The following is a 13,827-nucleotide window of genomic DNA, read 5'->3' as shown; positions in this document are numbered from 1 at the left end:
GAGGCTGCTTTTCCCTGGAAAAGAGAAGACTGAAGGGCGACCGAAATGTAATGGAGGACATGCCCTTGTCTACATCAAAGGTGATGAAGTGGAGATGGTTCGAGATCTTCATGTTTTGAGGTGTTCAGATCATCAACAACCTGTTCTGGTCCCTCCATGCCGACGCTATCGTTAAGAAAGCCCACCAATGCCTCTACTTTCTCAGAAGACTAAGGAAATTTGGCATGTCAGCTATGACTCCCTCCAACTTCTACAGGTGCACCATAGAAAGCATTCTTTCTGGATGCATCACAGCTTGGTATGGCTCCAGCTCTGCCCAAGACCGCAAGAAACAAAGGGTTGTGAACGTAGTTCAGTCATCACGTAAACCAGCTTCCCGTCTATTGACTCCGTCTACACTTCCTGCTGCCTCGGAAAAGCAGCCAGCGTAATTAAGGACCCCACGCACCCCGGACCTCCTCTCTTCCATTGGGAAAAGGATACAAAAGTCTGAGATCACGTACCAACAGACTCAAGAACAGCTTCTTCCTATTACACATTAAGCTGATCTTTCCCTTCACCCTATCGTTAACTGTAACACTATTCTGCACCCTCTACTTTCCTTCTCCCCTATGTACTCTGAACGGTGTGTTTTGTCTGCAACGGCTTGCAAGAAACAATATTTTTCACTGTATCCCAATGTACCCATTGTACCCATTGGCAAGAGGGACAGGGGCCAAACGCAGGCAATTGGGACTAGCTTAGTGGTAAAAACTGGGTGGTTTGGACAAGTTGGGTCGAAGGGTATGTTTCCATGCTGTAAACCTCGATGACTCGAATGTGACAATAATGAATCAATCACTCTGAATGGTTGAAGTGAAGAGCGTGAATACATTGAAAGGGAAGCTGGATAGAATCACAGAATCCTACAGTGCAGAAGGAGGCCATTTGGCCTATAAAGTCTGCACCGACCACAATCCAACTCAGGCTATCCCCATAACCCCATGCATTTATCCTAGCTAGTCCCCCTGACACTAAGGGGCAATTTTAGCGTGGCCAATCAACCTAACCTGCACATCTTTGGACTGTGGGAGGAAACCGGAGCACCCGGAGGAAACCCACGCAGACACGGGGAGAATGTGCAAACTCCAGACAGACTGTGACCCAACCCGGGTCCCAGGCGCTGTGAGGCAGCAGTGCTAACCACTGTACCGCCATGTCGCCAACAGATAGTAAAATAAGGGAGTACAATTTTTAAAAATCCATTTCCTATCTCTGTCACTGAAAGCCGATTCAGTGCACCACAGTTTGGAACATATTCCAATGCACTAAATCTATATTTGAGATGAAACTGAAATCATGCTGTTTGAACTTTCCCAACATACTGTATATTATCCAACATTTATATAAAACATCTACTCAGTTTCACTATACTCCATTAAATCCTCAATATGAAGAAAACAGCTAGTTTTTATCTTGAAATCAAATCTTTCTCTTCAATAATATCAAACCAGATTAATGACTCTAATTGGAATTTAATGGAACCCGGTCAAATGGAAAAATATTTAGGTGCTCGATTCGCCCCTTGGTTAGGTTGAAAGGATACAGTTTGGGAAGACCTATTAAAAACATGGACAGTAATCAGAAGCGTAACCCTCAGAGAAATTTCATATTTTAAAGACTTATTTTATTCCCTGGTTTTATTATCATCTCATTTTAAATGAAACCTCACAAAATAGATGTATTTCATTGCAGAACGTTATTAGGAAGGCGGCAAAAGAGATTTTACATCTGTCTAACCATATTGCCGATGACATTTGACAAATGGAGGTCTCGCCTTACCAAAATTGGAGAGGGTGGTGCCAATTGCAGTTTTTAAGAAATGATTTACTTTGAAAACTAGAAATGATTCGGTGGTGTTGGCATCATTCCAATTTAGCGGTACAGATTTAGATACCAAGTGTAACCAGTTGAGAAGTCTCCGGGTCATCAGGGAAGGCGAGGATAGAGAGGATCTTGTCAAACAGCATTACGGTGTGGTACGGCAGTTGTTCCATTTCTGACCAGAAAGCTCTGCAGCGGGTAGTCAAAACTGCCCAATCCATCATCGGCATCCAGGACATTTATCACAAATGCTGTCTGTGGAGATATCTCCGCATCACTAGAGATTCCAGTCAGAGACTGTTTGTTCCCCTGCCATCTGGGAGGCGCTACAGATGTATTCGAGCCTGTATGACCAGCTACAGGAACAGCTTCTTCTCCAGCGCTGTTACCCAGCTGAACTCCATCCTTTAACATATCCTCAGCCGATGGGTATTGTGCAATACACATGTATACACTTAATGTTTGAGGGCAAATCAACATCTGGCATGTGGGAGGCTTCCAAGTGTAAGTTGATAGGGATTCAGGACCGGCACATTCCTGTAAGGATGAAGGATAAGTATGGCAAGTTTTGGAACCTTGGATAACGAGACAAATTGTGAGCCTAGTCAAAGAGAAAAAGGAAGCATTTGTCAAAGCGAGGAGGCTGGGAACACACGAAGCAAGTGTGGAATACAAGGAAAGTAGAAAGAAACTTAAGCAAGGAGTAAGGAGGGCTAAAAGGGGTCACGAAAAAGCATTGGCCAGCAGGATTAAGGAAACTCCCAAGGCTTTTTATACATATATAAAGAGCAAGAGAGTAGCCAAGGAGAGGGTTGGCCCACTCAAGGACAAGGGAGGGAATCTATGCGTGGAGCCAGAAGAAATGGGTGAGGTATTAAATGAATACTTTGCATCAGTATTCATCAAAGAGGACTTGGTGGATGATGAGTCTGGGAAAGGATGTGTAGATAGTTTGAGTCATTTTGAGATGAAAAAGGAGGTATTGGGGTTCTTGAGAAACATTAAGGTAGACAAGTCCCCAGGGCCTGATGGGATATACCCCAGAATACGGAGAGAGGCAAGGGAGGAAATTGCTGAGGCCTTGAGAGAAATCTTTATATCCTCACTGGCTACAGGGGAGGTCCCAGAGGATTGAAGAATAGCCAATGTTGTTCCTTTGTTTAAGAAGGGTAGCAAGAATAATCCAGGTAATTACAGGCTGGTGAGCCTTACATCAGTGGTAGGGAAATTATTGGAGAGGATTCTTCGAGACAGGATATATTCCCACTTGGAAATAAGTGGACGTAATAGTGAGAGGCAACATGGTTTTGTGAAGGGGAGGTCTTGTCTCACGAACTTGATCGAGTTTTTCAAGGAAGTGACGAAGATGATTCAGGGCAGGGCAGTGGATGTTGTCTACATGGACTTGAGTAAAGCCTTTGACAAGGTCCCTCATGGCAGACTGGTGCAGAAGGTGAAGTCGCATGGAATCAGAGGTGAGCTGGGAACGTGGATACAAAACTGGCTCGGTCAAAGAACAGTAAGAAGTCTTACAACACCAGGTTAAAGTCCTGGTGTTGTGAGTCAAGCTCCTTTCTCAGGTGACTCACTCACCTGAGGAAGGAGCTTGGGGCTCCGAAAGCTAGTGCTGCCAAATAAACCTGTTGGACTTTAACCTGGTGTTGTGAGACTTCTTACTGTGCTTACTCCAGTCCAACACCGGCATCTCCACATCATCGGTCAAAGAAGACAGAGGGTAGCAGTGGAAGAACAAAGAACAATACAGCACAGGAAACAGGCCCTTCGGCCCTCCAAGCCTGTGCCGCTCCTTGGTCCAACTAGACCAATCGTTTGTATCCCTCCATTCCCAGGCTGCTCATGTGACTATCCAGGTAAGTCTTAAACGATGTCAGCGTGCCTGCCTCCACCACCCTACTTGGCAGCGCATTCCAGGCCCCCACCACCCTCTGTGTAAAAAACGTCCCTCTGATATCTGACTTATAGTTCGCCCCTCTCACCTTGAGCCCGTGACCCCTCGTGATCGTCACCTCCGACCTGGGAAAAAGCTTCCCACTGTTCACCCTATCTATACCCTTCATAATCTTGTACACCTCTATTAGATCTCCCCTCATTCTCCGTCATTCCAGGGAGAACAACCCCAGTTTACCCAATCTCTCCTCATAGCTAAGACCCTCCATACCAGGCAACATCCTGGTAAACCTTCTCTGCACTCTCTCTAACGCCTCCACATCCTTCTGGTAGTGCAGCGACCAGAACTGGACGCAGTACTCCAAATGTGGCCTAACCAGCGTTCTATACAGCTGCATCATCAGACTCCAGCTTTTATACTCTATACCCCGTCCTATAAAGGCAAGCATACCATATGCCTTCTTCACCACCTTCTCCACCTGTGTTGCCACCTTCAAGGATTTGTGGACTTGCACACCTAGGTCCCTCTGTGTTTCTATACTCCTGATGACTCTGCCATTTATTGTATAACTCCTCCCTACATTATTTCTTCCAAAATGCATCACTTCGCATTTATCCGGATTAAACTCCATCTGCCACCTCTCCGCCCAATTTTCCAGCCTATCTATATCCTGCTGTATTGCCCGACAATGCTCTTCGCTATCCGCAAGTCCAGCCATCTTCGTGTCATCCGCAAACTTGCTGATTACACCAGTTACACCTTCTTCCAAATCATTTATATATATCACAAATAGCAGAGGCCCCAGTACAGAGCCCTGCGGAACACCACTGGTCACAGACCTCCAGCCGGAAAAAGACCCTTCGACCACTACCCTCTGTCTCCTATGGCCAAGCCAGTTCTCCACCCATCTAGCCACTTCTCCTTGTATCCCATGAGAAGGGTGCATTTCTGAATGGAGGGCTGTGATAAGTGGCGTTCCTCAGGGATCAGTGCTGGGACTTTACTGTTTGTGATATATATAAATGATTTGGAGGAAAATGTAACTGGTTTGATTCGTAAATTTGCGGACGACACAAAGGTTGGTGGATTTGTGGATAGCGATGAGGACCATCAGAGGATACAGCAGGATATAGATCAGTTGGAGACTTGGGCGGAGAGATGGCAGATGGAGTTTAATCTGGACAAATGTGAGGTAATGCATTTTGGAAGGTCTAATACAGATAGGAAATATACAGTCAATGGCAGAACCCTGCAGAGTATTGATAGGCAAAGGGATCTGGGTGTACAGATACACAGGTCACTGAAAGTGGCAATGCAGGTGGAGAAGGAAGTCAAGAAGGCATACGGCATGCTTGCCTTCATCAGCCGGGGCTTTGAGTTTAAAAATTGGCAAGTCATGTTGCAGCTTCATAGAACCTTAGTTAGGCTGCACTTGGAATATAGTGTTCAATTCTGGTCACCACACTACCAGAAGAACATGGAGGCTTTAGAGAGGGTACAGAAAAGATTTACCAGGATGTTGCCTGGTTTGAAGGACATTAGCTATGAGGAGAGGTTGGAGAAACTTGGTTTGTTCTCACTGGAACGACAGAGGATGAGGGGCGACCTGATAGAAGTCTACAAGATTGTGAGAGGCATGGACAGAGCTGATAGTCAGAAGCTTTTTCCCAGGGTGGAAGAGTCAATTACTCGGGGGCACAGGTTTAAGGTGTGAGGGGCAAGGTTTAAAGGAGATGTACGAGGCAGATTTTTTACACAGAGGGTGGTGGCTGCCTGGAACTTGCTGCCGGGGGAGGTAGTGGAAGCAGATACGATAGTGACTTTTAAGGGGCGTCTTGACAAATACATGAATAGGATGGGAATAGAGGGATATGGTCTCCGGAAGGGTAGGGGTTTTAGTTCAGTCAGGCAGCATGGTTGGTGCAGGCTTGGAGGGCCGAAGGGCCTGTTCCTGTGCTGTAATTTTCTTTTCTTTGACTATTAACATTATTTTATAATGACAACTGCATTTGCTTTTTTCTTTGTATCTTGGAGCCTGCAAGCTCTCTTTTCGTTGTATTTGTGCACTATACAATGACAACATTGAAGTGATTTGGACCCGCCAAATGCTATCCATCAAAAAGGTCATGAAGAAAGTCTAATTTTGCATTGGCATCAATTTGAAGCTCACAAACGGTCCACCTTAAATTACCAAGGAATTGGCATTTCCTACTTCCTCGACCTGGTTTCTAATCACTGGCTGAACTTTAACTTTTTTAAAAGGACAACCTCAGAATTAAGGGACAATCCTTTAAAACAGAGATGAGGAGGAATTTCTTCAGCCAGAGAGTGGTGAATCTGAGGAACTCTTTGCTGCAGAAGGCTGTGGAGGCCAGGTCATTGAGTATCTTTAAGACAGAGATAGGTAGGTTCTTGATTAACAAGGGGATCCGGGGTTATAGAGAAAAGGCAGGAGAATGGGGATGAGAAAAAATCAGCCATGATTGAATGGTGAAGCAGACTCGATGGGCCGAGTGGCCTAATTCTGCTCCGATGTCTTATGGTCTTCAGGAGTCAAATTTTATTAATACTCTGATTAGAAGTAATGCATACCCTACAAGAATTTTTTTAGCATTTGGAAAATCCAGAGGTCGCGAATTATGCTGAAGTTGCAACTCCATGAACGAAACGATTGGACATATTTGAGGCTCTTGTCCTTTTGTCAAAAATGCCACAATTCTCAGACACAATAAGATCTTGCATCAATTGGAGGCGTATGCACACACACATCATTTTAAAGTTATTTCAGGACCCCCAATAAGAACGGCCGATAAAACAACTGTATAAACCCGACATGCTGATCAGCAATGGGAAAGAAGTTGCGGCTGTTGATATCACAACAAGATTGAAGATAACATTAATTCTCTGGAAAAAGCATGGGATGAAAAGGTTAAGAAGTATCAACATCCAACTAAAGAGATGAAACAACTGACAGGTGGCTCTGCTGTGAAGTTTTTTGGGTTTATTATAGGCGCCAGGGAAAATGGTATACACAAAATGACCTGATGTTGAAATTCCTCAATATCCAGAAATTTAAATCATTTGTGGAACAAATCTGCTGACTGGCATTGTTACAGACGGTAAAAATGTTACAGATTTTTACAGACAAATGATGTTGCCTTATTGTTAACCACTTTTAATTCTTTTTTTCCTTTTGTATGTTTTGAATTTTATATGCTGATTTGTATATCTTGATCTTGTTTCTTTTCTTTTTTTAATTCATATTTTATTTAATAAAGTTTACTCTGTAATTTTATACTATATGCAACATCAAAACACATGTGAAATGATGAGGGATTTATACCATTGTCAAGAGGCGTGTCTCATTAGCTCTGCATTACCCCGATTGGTTTTATTCTGTAGTTACAAAGGCATTAATTTAATATTTACAATTTTTTTTTTTAGTCCTGGATGGGTCGCCAGCATCGGAGCATCGGAACCCTCCCGATGCATCCTCTGTCAGAACACCGACATGCCCTGCCCCTGATCGACCCTTCCCCCCACCCCCTTGGCAGAGATTCCCCCCCCTCAAGCCAATCACATCCCCCCCCCATGCAGAGCTCCCCTCTTGACAAGCACCCCCCTTGCAAAAGCCCCCCCATCATGTTAAATACCTCTCCAGGCCCCAACACCACACATGCCCCACCCCCTTGGCACTGTCCATGGTGCACTTAGGGCACGCAACCAGGCACTGCTACGATGCCAGGTGGGCATGCCAGTGTGGCATTGCCCAATTTGCGCTGCCCAGATATCCCCCCCCATCACCTGGTTTCATTGGCCTCTGATCCCCCCCCCACCCTCCCCCCCCCACCCCGTCTCTCCCCCCCCCTCCCCCCTCCCCACCAGCGTGGTCCAAGCGCCTGGTCCCCGCTGGTGAAGACCAGCAGTGATTCTCGTTGGTGTGATGTCTCACCGGCTGACCGGGGGGGCAACCGTACCGAACCGAACCCGGCAATCATATTGCAATGTAAGCAAATCTATGCAATTAGCCTTCACCCTCTTTCTGGTCACAAAACCATTCACGCCGGCAAAACAGGGCCAGGAAGATAGCAATACTTTAGCCTCGCACGCTATCTTCCCGGCTCACCACGCTGATCGAGCGGCGAGTCGAGCCGGTAAGATCGCCCCCTGTATCTTTCTTTCACACTCAGACTGAACAATCAGCCTTATTCTTGAGGCACATTTCACAGAATATAATGTCTTCTAGCTGATCAAAAGAAAAGAAGAAATTCTTAGTTTAAACAATTCCTGCTAGCTACACAGATTCCACAAGCATTTAGGTGAATACAGGATTCATTTTGAAATAAAGCTCCAGTCACGATAGAGTTGTGGAACACCTCCGCTCAGTCCACAAGCATGACCCTGACCTTCCGCTTGCTTGCCATTAGAATTCCCCACCTTGCTCTCACGCTCACATTTCTGTCCTCGGCCTGCTGCAATGTTCCGGAGAAGCCCAACACAAGCTGGACGAACAGCCCCGCATCTTCCGATGAGGCACTTTACAGCCTTCTGGACTCAACATCGAATTCAACAACTTCACACCCTGAATTCTCTCCTACATTTTGATTTGTTGTTTTTTGCCAAGTGCCAGTCTGTGTCTTGTTTTCATGGTTTTTTTTTGCTTCCAGACAGAGCTGTCCTTTATTCTGCCATTAACACTTACTCTGGACCAATGCTTTGTTTCTTTACAACAACCATTACCTCTCCCTTTGCCTTTTGTTCCAGGACATTTTTGTCATTTAATCTCACCCACCCTCTAACCAATCCCAGACTTTCCCTTTTGTTCTACCTGCCCCTCCCCCCTTTCTCAGCAGCATCAAACCCATCACATTTCTCCCTCTCTTTTGTTCTGGCGTTACATTGGACGTGAAACATTATCTCTGTTTCTCTCTCCACAGATGCTGCCAGAGCTGCTGCGATTTTCCAGTTCTTTCTGTGTTTATTTCAGAGCTCACTGTAGCAGTGGGAAAAACACTATTTACTATCCAGATAAAATAAATATCCTTCATCAGCTTTTGTGGATCATTCCAGTGGAAATGTGCTCTCCCAGGCTCAAAGAGCATCAGCCCACTGGAAGCAAAGCCATAAGACCGTCCAGTCCAGCAGAAAGAAACCCTCCGACCCTCCCACTTCACCAACTGTCAGAATGAACATGGTTCAGTCCTGGATGAGATCAACAGCAGAATCCAACCCGTGTCATCACTTGTGAACTCGCTGGTGTTTCAGCAGGTGAGATGACTGAATGAATCCCTTCCCACACACAGAGCAGGTGAATGGCCTGTCCCCAGTGTGAATTCGCTCATGTTTCTGAAGGTGGGATGACCTTCTAAACCTCTTTGTGCAGTGAGGGCAGCTGAATGGTCTCTCCTCAGTGTGGGTGCGTTGGTGGGACATCAGTGCCCGAGAACTTTTGAAACCACTTCCACAGTCAGAACATTTAAAGGGTCTCTCCTGGGTGTGGGTGACTTTGTGTTTCAGCAGGGCGGATGACTGAGTGAATCCCTTCCCACACACAGAGCAGGTGAACGGTCTCTCCCCAGTGTGAACTCGCTGGTGTTCCCGCAGGCCGTTTGACCATTTAAACCTCTTTGTGCAGTGAGAGCAGCTGAACAGTCTCTCCTCAGTGTGAATGCGCTGGTGGGACATCAGATTCTCAGCACGTTTGAAGCCACTCCCACAGTCAGAGCATTTAAAGGGTTTCTCATTGGTGTGAGTGAGATTGTGTTTTATCAGGCTGTGTGACCGAGTGAATCCCTTCCCACACACAGAGCAGGTGAACGGCTTCTCCCCAGTATGAGTTCGCTGGTGTAGCTGCAGTGCGGATAACTGAGTGAATCCCTTTCCACACTGAGCGCAGGTGAATGGTCTGTCCTCAGTGTGAATGCGCTGGTGTGCCATCAGTTCCCGAGACCTTTTGAAGCCGCTCCCACAGTCAGAGCATTTAAAGGGTCTCTCATTGGTGTGAGTGACTTTGTGTCTTAGCAGGTAGGATGAAGCAGTGAATCCCTTCCCACACTCAGAGCAGGTAAACGGTCTCTCCCTGGAGTGAACTCGCTGGTGTATTCGCAGGTTGGATGATGTTTTAAACCTCTTTGAGCAGTGAGAGCAGCTGAATGGTCTCTCTTCAGTGTGAATGTGCTGGTGGGACACCAGTTTTCCAGAGCTTTTGAATTCACTCCCACAGTCAGAGCATTTAAAGGGTCTGTCCAGGGTGTGAATGACTTTATGCCTCAGCAGGTGGGATGAATGAATGAATCCCTTCCCACACACAGAGCAGGTGAATGGCTTCTCCCCAGTGTGATTGCGTCGATTAATCTCCAGCTCGGATGGGGACATGAATCCCTTTCCACAATCCCCACATTTCCACGGTTTCTCCATGGTGTGGGTCTCCTTGTATCTTTCCTCATGCATCAATACAACACGGGTACAATCTCCCTGCTCTGAATGCTGCAATGTTTTTTTCAGGCTGTGTAACTGTTGGTTCCACACAGTGCACTGGAACACTCTCACTCGGGTGTGTTTATGTGTGTCGGTGCTTTTCCAGCCAAACTGATGTTTAAAATCTTCTGAAGCAGACAGAACAGAGAAACATTTCTCCTTCTAGATTCAAAGGTATTCAGGTCCGGATGAATTGAGTGACTCTGTCAGATATTGATGTGAAGTTTGGTTTAAGATTTCTGTCTGTAAACTGTCATCTTCTGATATCCTGTGAAAGAAGTTTACAAAATTCACCATTGTCAGAGCAGGACAGAAATTCAGAACAGACAATTCTAGTTTCTATGGAGCATTCTTTCCTCTCTCATTCCCCAAAAGCTGTGAATCTCCATCCCACACATTCTCCCTCCATTCTCACTCTGCTGTATCTAATATTCACCCTCCCAATTCTCCTGAAGGTGCTGATTGAGGCTGATTGACAGATCCATGCTCACTGCTTCCTGTCCTGGACAGTAAGAAGTTTAACAACACCAGGTTAAAGTCCAACAGGTTTATTTGGTAGCAAAAGCCACACAAGCTTTCGAGGCTCTGAGCCCCTTCTTCAGGTGAGTGGCTTTTGCTACCAAATATCCCACTCACCTGAAGAAGGGGCTCAGAGCCTCGAAAGCTTGTGTGGCTTTTGCTACCAAATAAACCTGTTGGACTTTAACCTGGTGTTGTTAAACTTCTTACTGTGTTTACCCCAGTCCAACGCCGGCATCTCCACATCCTGTCCTGGACACAGAGAGCTGGAAATCTCCATGCAGGCTGCCAGACAGATCTATGTCTATCTGACTGGACTAACAATGTGTGGAATGTACAGACTGGGGGAACAATGGGTGGGGGCGGGGCTCCCGGGTCCGCACGCCTGAACCCGGAGACGTCACCGCGGAGCAGAGTGATTGCTATTGGCTGATTCAGACAGGGCTCCATTGTGCCGTCACAATGACTCAGAGGGGCGTTCCCAGCACACAGTGTCCCATTGGCAGCAATATCACTGGTTACAGAAGGAGCATACTGCGGATTGGACACCAGCTCAGCGCGGCTGGCGGGCAAAGCCCCGCCCACCCCCACGTGGGCTCGGGTTCCGCCCCCTCATTGTCCACATGCGGCGGATTGACCAATGGTAACCCGTGGAGGACCGGATGGGTGCTGGTCCTTCAGCCAATCGGAGACCGGGCCTTGTGTTAATGGCTGCGTGAAGCTTCCTTCATTGTTGTTGGTTCTGCTCCTCTCCCTCTGAGTGAAGATTCAGCTTCAGACAGACTCAAACTTCCTCCAGCAACCTCGGTTCGAATCCGAGTCACGGCAGTAACTTTGCACTGTCTAGTCTGTTTACTGATTTAACTTCAGTTTGTTTATTTGGTTTGGCCTGAAAAGAGGCAACATCTGTGAGTAAAACACTTTCTTTTCTCCCCCTTTCCATTGCTTTTCTCATTCATAGAATAAAATCCCGACAGTGCAGAAGGAGGCCATTCGGCCCATCAGGTCTGCACCGACCACAATCACATCCAGGCCTTATTCCTGTAACCCCACATATTTACTTTGCTAATCCTCCTGACACTAAGGGGCAATTTATCATGGCCAATCCACCGAACCCGCACATCTTTGGACTTGTGGGAGGAAACCGGAGCACCCGGAGGAAACCCACGCAGACATGGGGAGAACGTGCAAACTCCACACAGACAGTGACCCAAGCCGGGAATTGAACCGGGTCCCTGGTGCTGTGAGGAGTACGAAACTCTGGGCTTCAATTTTTAACTTCCAAGTCACCACTCGCTGCCAAAATAATAATCCTCCTCACATTCTTCATATCTGTAACCAGGTAATACATACATCATCAATCTGCTCACTTATGTCCAAATGTAAAACTTTAACATGGTTGTCAGCTTGATGATTTTCAGCTCCCTGTGTCCAGGACAGGAAGCAGTGAGCATGGATCTGTCAATCAGCCTCAATCAGCACCTTCAGGAGAATTGGGAGGGTGCATATTAGATACAGCAGTGTGAGAATGGAGGGAGAGTGTGTGGGATGGAGATTCACAGCTTTTGGGGAATGAGAGAGGAAAGAATGTTCCACAGAAATTAGAATTGGCCTCTAAATTTCTAACCTGTACTGACAATGATACCTTTTGTAAACTCGTTTTACAGGATATTGAAAGAGGAATCACAGGCTGAAATCTCATACATCATGTCCAGATCTAACAGAGTCATATTCCCTGGGACATGAATATCATCGGCTGTTGGATCCAGAAGGAGAAATGATTGTCTGGTCTGTTGATTTGAAAAGAATTCAAATATCAGTGTGATTCGAAAAGCACAAACACACTGCCACAGTCGAGTGAGAGTGTTCCAGTGCACTGTCTAAAGAGCTTTAACCAGTTACACAGCCTGAATAAATATCACACCATTCACAGCGGAGAGAGACTGTATACATGTTCTGTGTGAGGACGAGGCTTCAACTGATTGTCCACCCAAGCGAGAGGCAAGGACACTTGCACCATGGAGAAACCATGGAAATGTGCAGACTGTGGGAAGGGATACAGAGCCCCATCCCTGCTGGAAGCTCATCGGCGCAGCCACACTGGGGAGAGGCCGTTCACCTGCTCTCAGTGTGAGAAGGGATTCACTCAGTTATCCGGCCTGCGGACACACGAGCGAGTTCACACTGGGGAGAGGCCGTACATCTGCTCTCAGTGTGGGAAGGGATTCCCTTGGCCATCTGACCTGCGGACACACGAGCGAGTTCACACAGGGGAGAGGCCATTCACCTGCTCTCAGTGTGGGAAAGGATTCACTTGGTCATCTGACCTGCGGGTACACCAGCGAGTTCACACTGGGGAGAGGCCATTCACCTGCTCTCAGTGTGGGAAGGGATTCACTCGGTCATCTCACCTGCAGTCACACCAGCGAGTTCACACTGGGGAGAGGCCATTCACCTGCTCTCAGTGTGGGAAGGGATTTCCTCAGTCATCCGACCTGAACAGACACCAGCAGTTTCACACTGGGAAAAGACCGTTCACCTGCTCTCAGTGTGGGAAGGGATTCACTCAATCATCTGACTTGCAGAGACACCAGCGAGTTCACACTGAAGACAGGCCATTCACCTTTGGGAAGGGATTCAGAGTTTCATCCCACCTGTTGAGACACCAACAAGTTCACGAGTGATTCCAGGGGTTGGATTCTGCTGTTATTGTTTCTGCTCTCAATTACATCCAGGACTGCATTTTGTTCATTCTCACAGTTGGTCAATGGGGAGGGTCGGAGGGTTTCTTTCTGCTGGACTAGCTGGTCTCATGACTTTGCCTCCAGTGGGCTGATGCTCTTTGAGTCTTGTTGCGAATACCTGGTTTCAAATTTCACACGGATCACAGAGTGACAGGGTGTTAGGAAGTTCAGAGATATTTAGTCAACATTTCTGTTTGAAACCCTCCAAATGCCCATCCAATTTCCTTTGTAATTGTTTATTGTCTCCACTTCCTCCACCCTTGTAGGCAGCGAGTTCCAGCTCATTACCATTCGCTGCATCAAAATATTCTTCTT

At 46.7% G+C, this 13,827-nt stretch overlaps 1 protein-coding gene across 1 annotated transcript; it reads left to right on the top strand.

The window, feature by feature from the left end:
• The first annotated feature begins 12,786 nt into the window (after nucleotides 1-12,786).
• Nucleotides 12,787-13,549, top strand: LOC144484232 (uncharacterized). The gene has a single exon (XM_078202764.1). It carries the CDS (start codon nucleotides 12,787-12,789, stop codon nucleotides 13,450-13,452), a length of 666 nt encoding a protein of 221 aa, XP_078058890.1. The 3' UTR covers nucleotides 13,453-13,549.
• The last annotated feature ends 278 nt before the right edge of the window (nucleotides 13,550-13,827 follow it).

Source organism: Mustelus asterias, unplaced genomic scaffold (genome assembly GCF_964213995.1).
Source record: "Mustelus asterias unplaced genomic scaffold, sMusAst1.hap1.1 HAP1_SCAFFOLD_96, whole genome shotgun sequence".
NCBI classification, from domain to species: Eukaryota; Metazoa; Chordata; class Chondrichthyes; order Carcharhiniformes; family Triakidae; genus Mustelus; species Mustelus asterias.
The sequence above is the reverse complement of the archived record's forward strand: the minus strand, read 5'-3'. Positions and strand labels throughout refer to the sequence as shown.

Bases quoted from the DNA above. Each gene is read 5' to 3' on its own strand.
- LOC144484232 (XM_078202764.1), top strand. From the start codon at position 12,787: ATGGAGAAACCATGGAAATGTGCAGACTGTGGGAAGGGATACAGAGCC.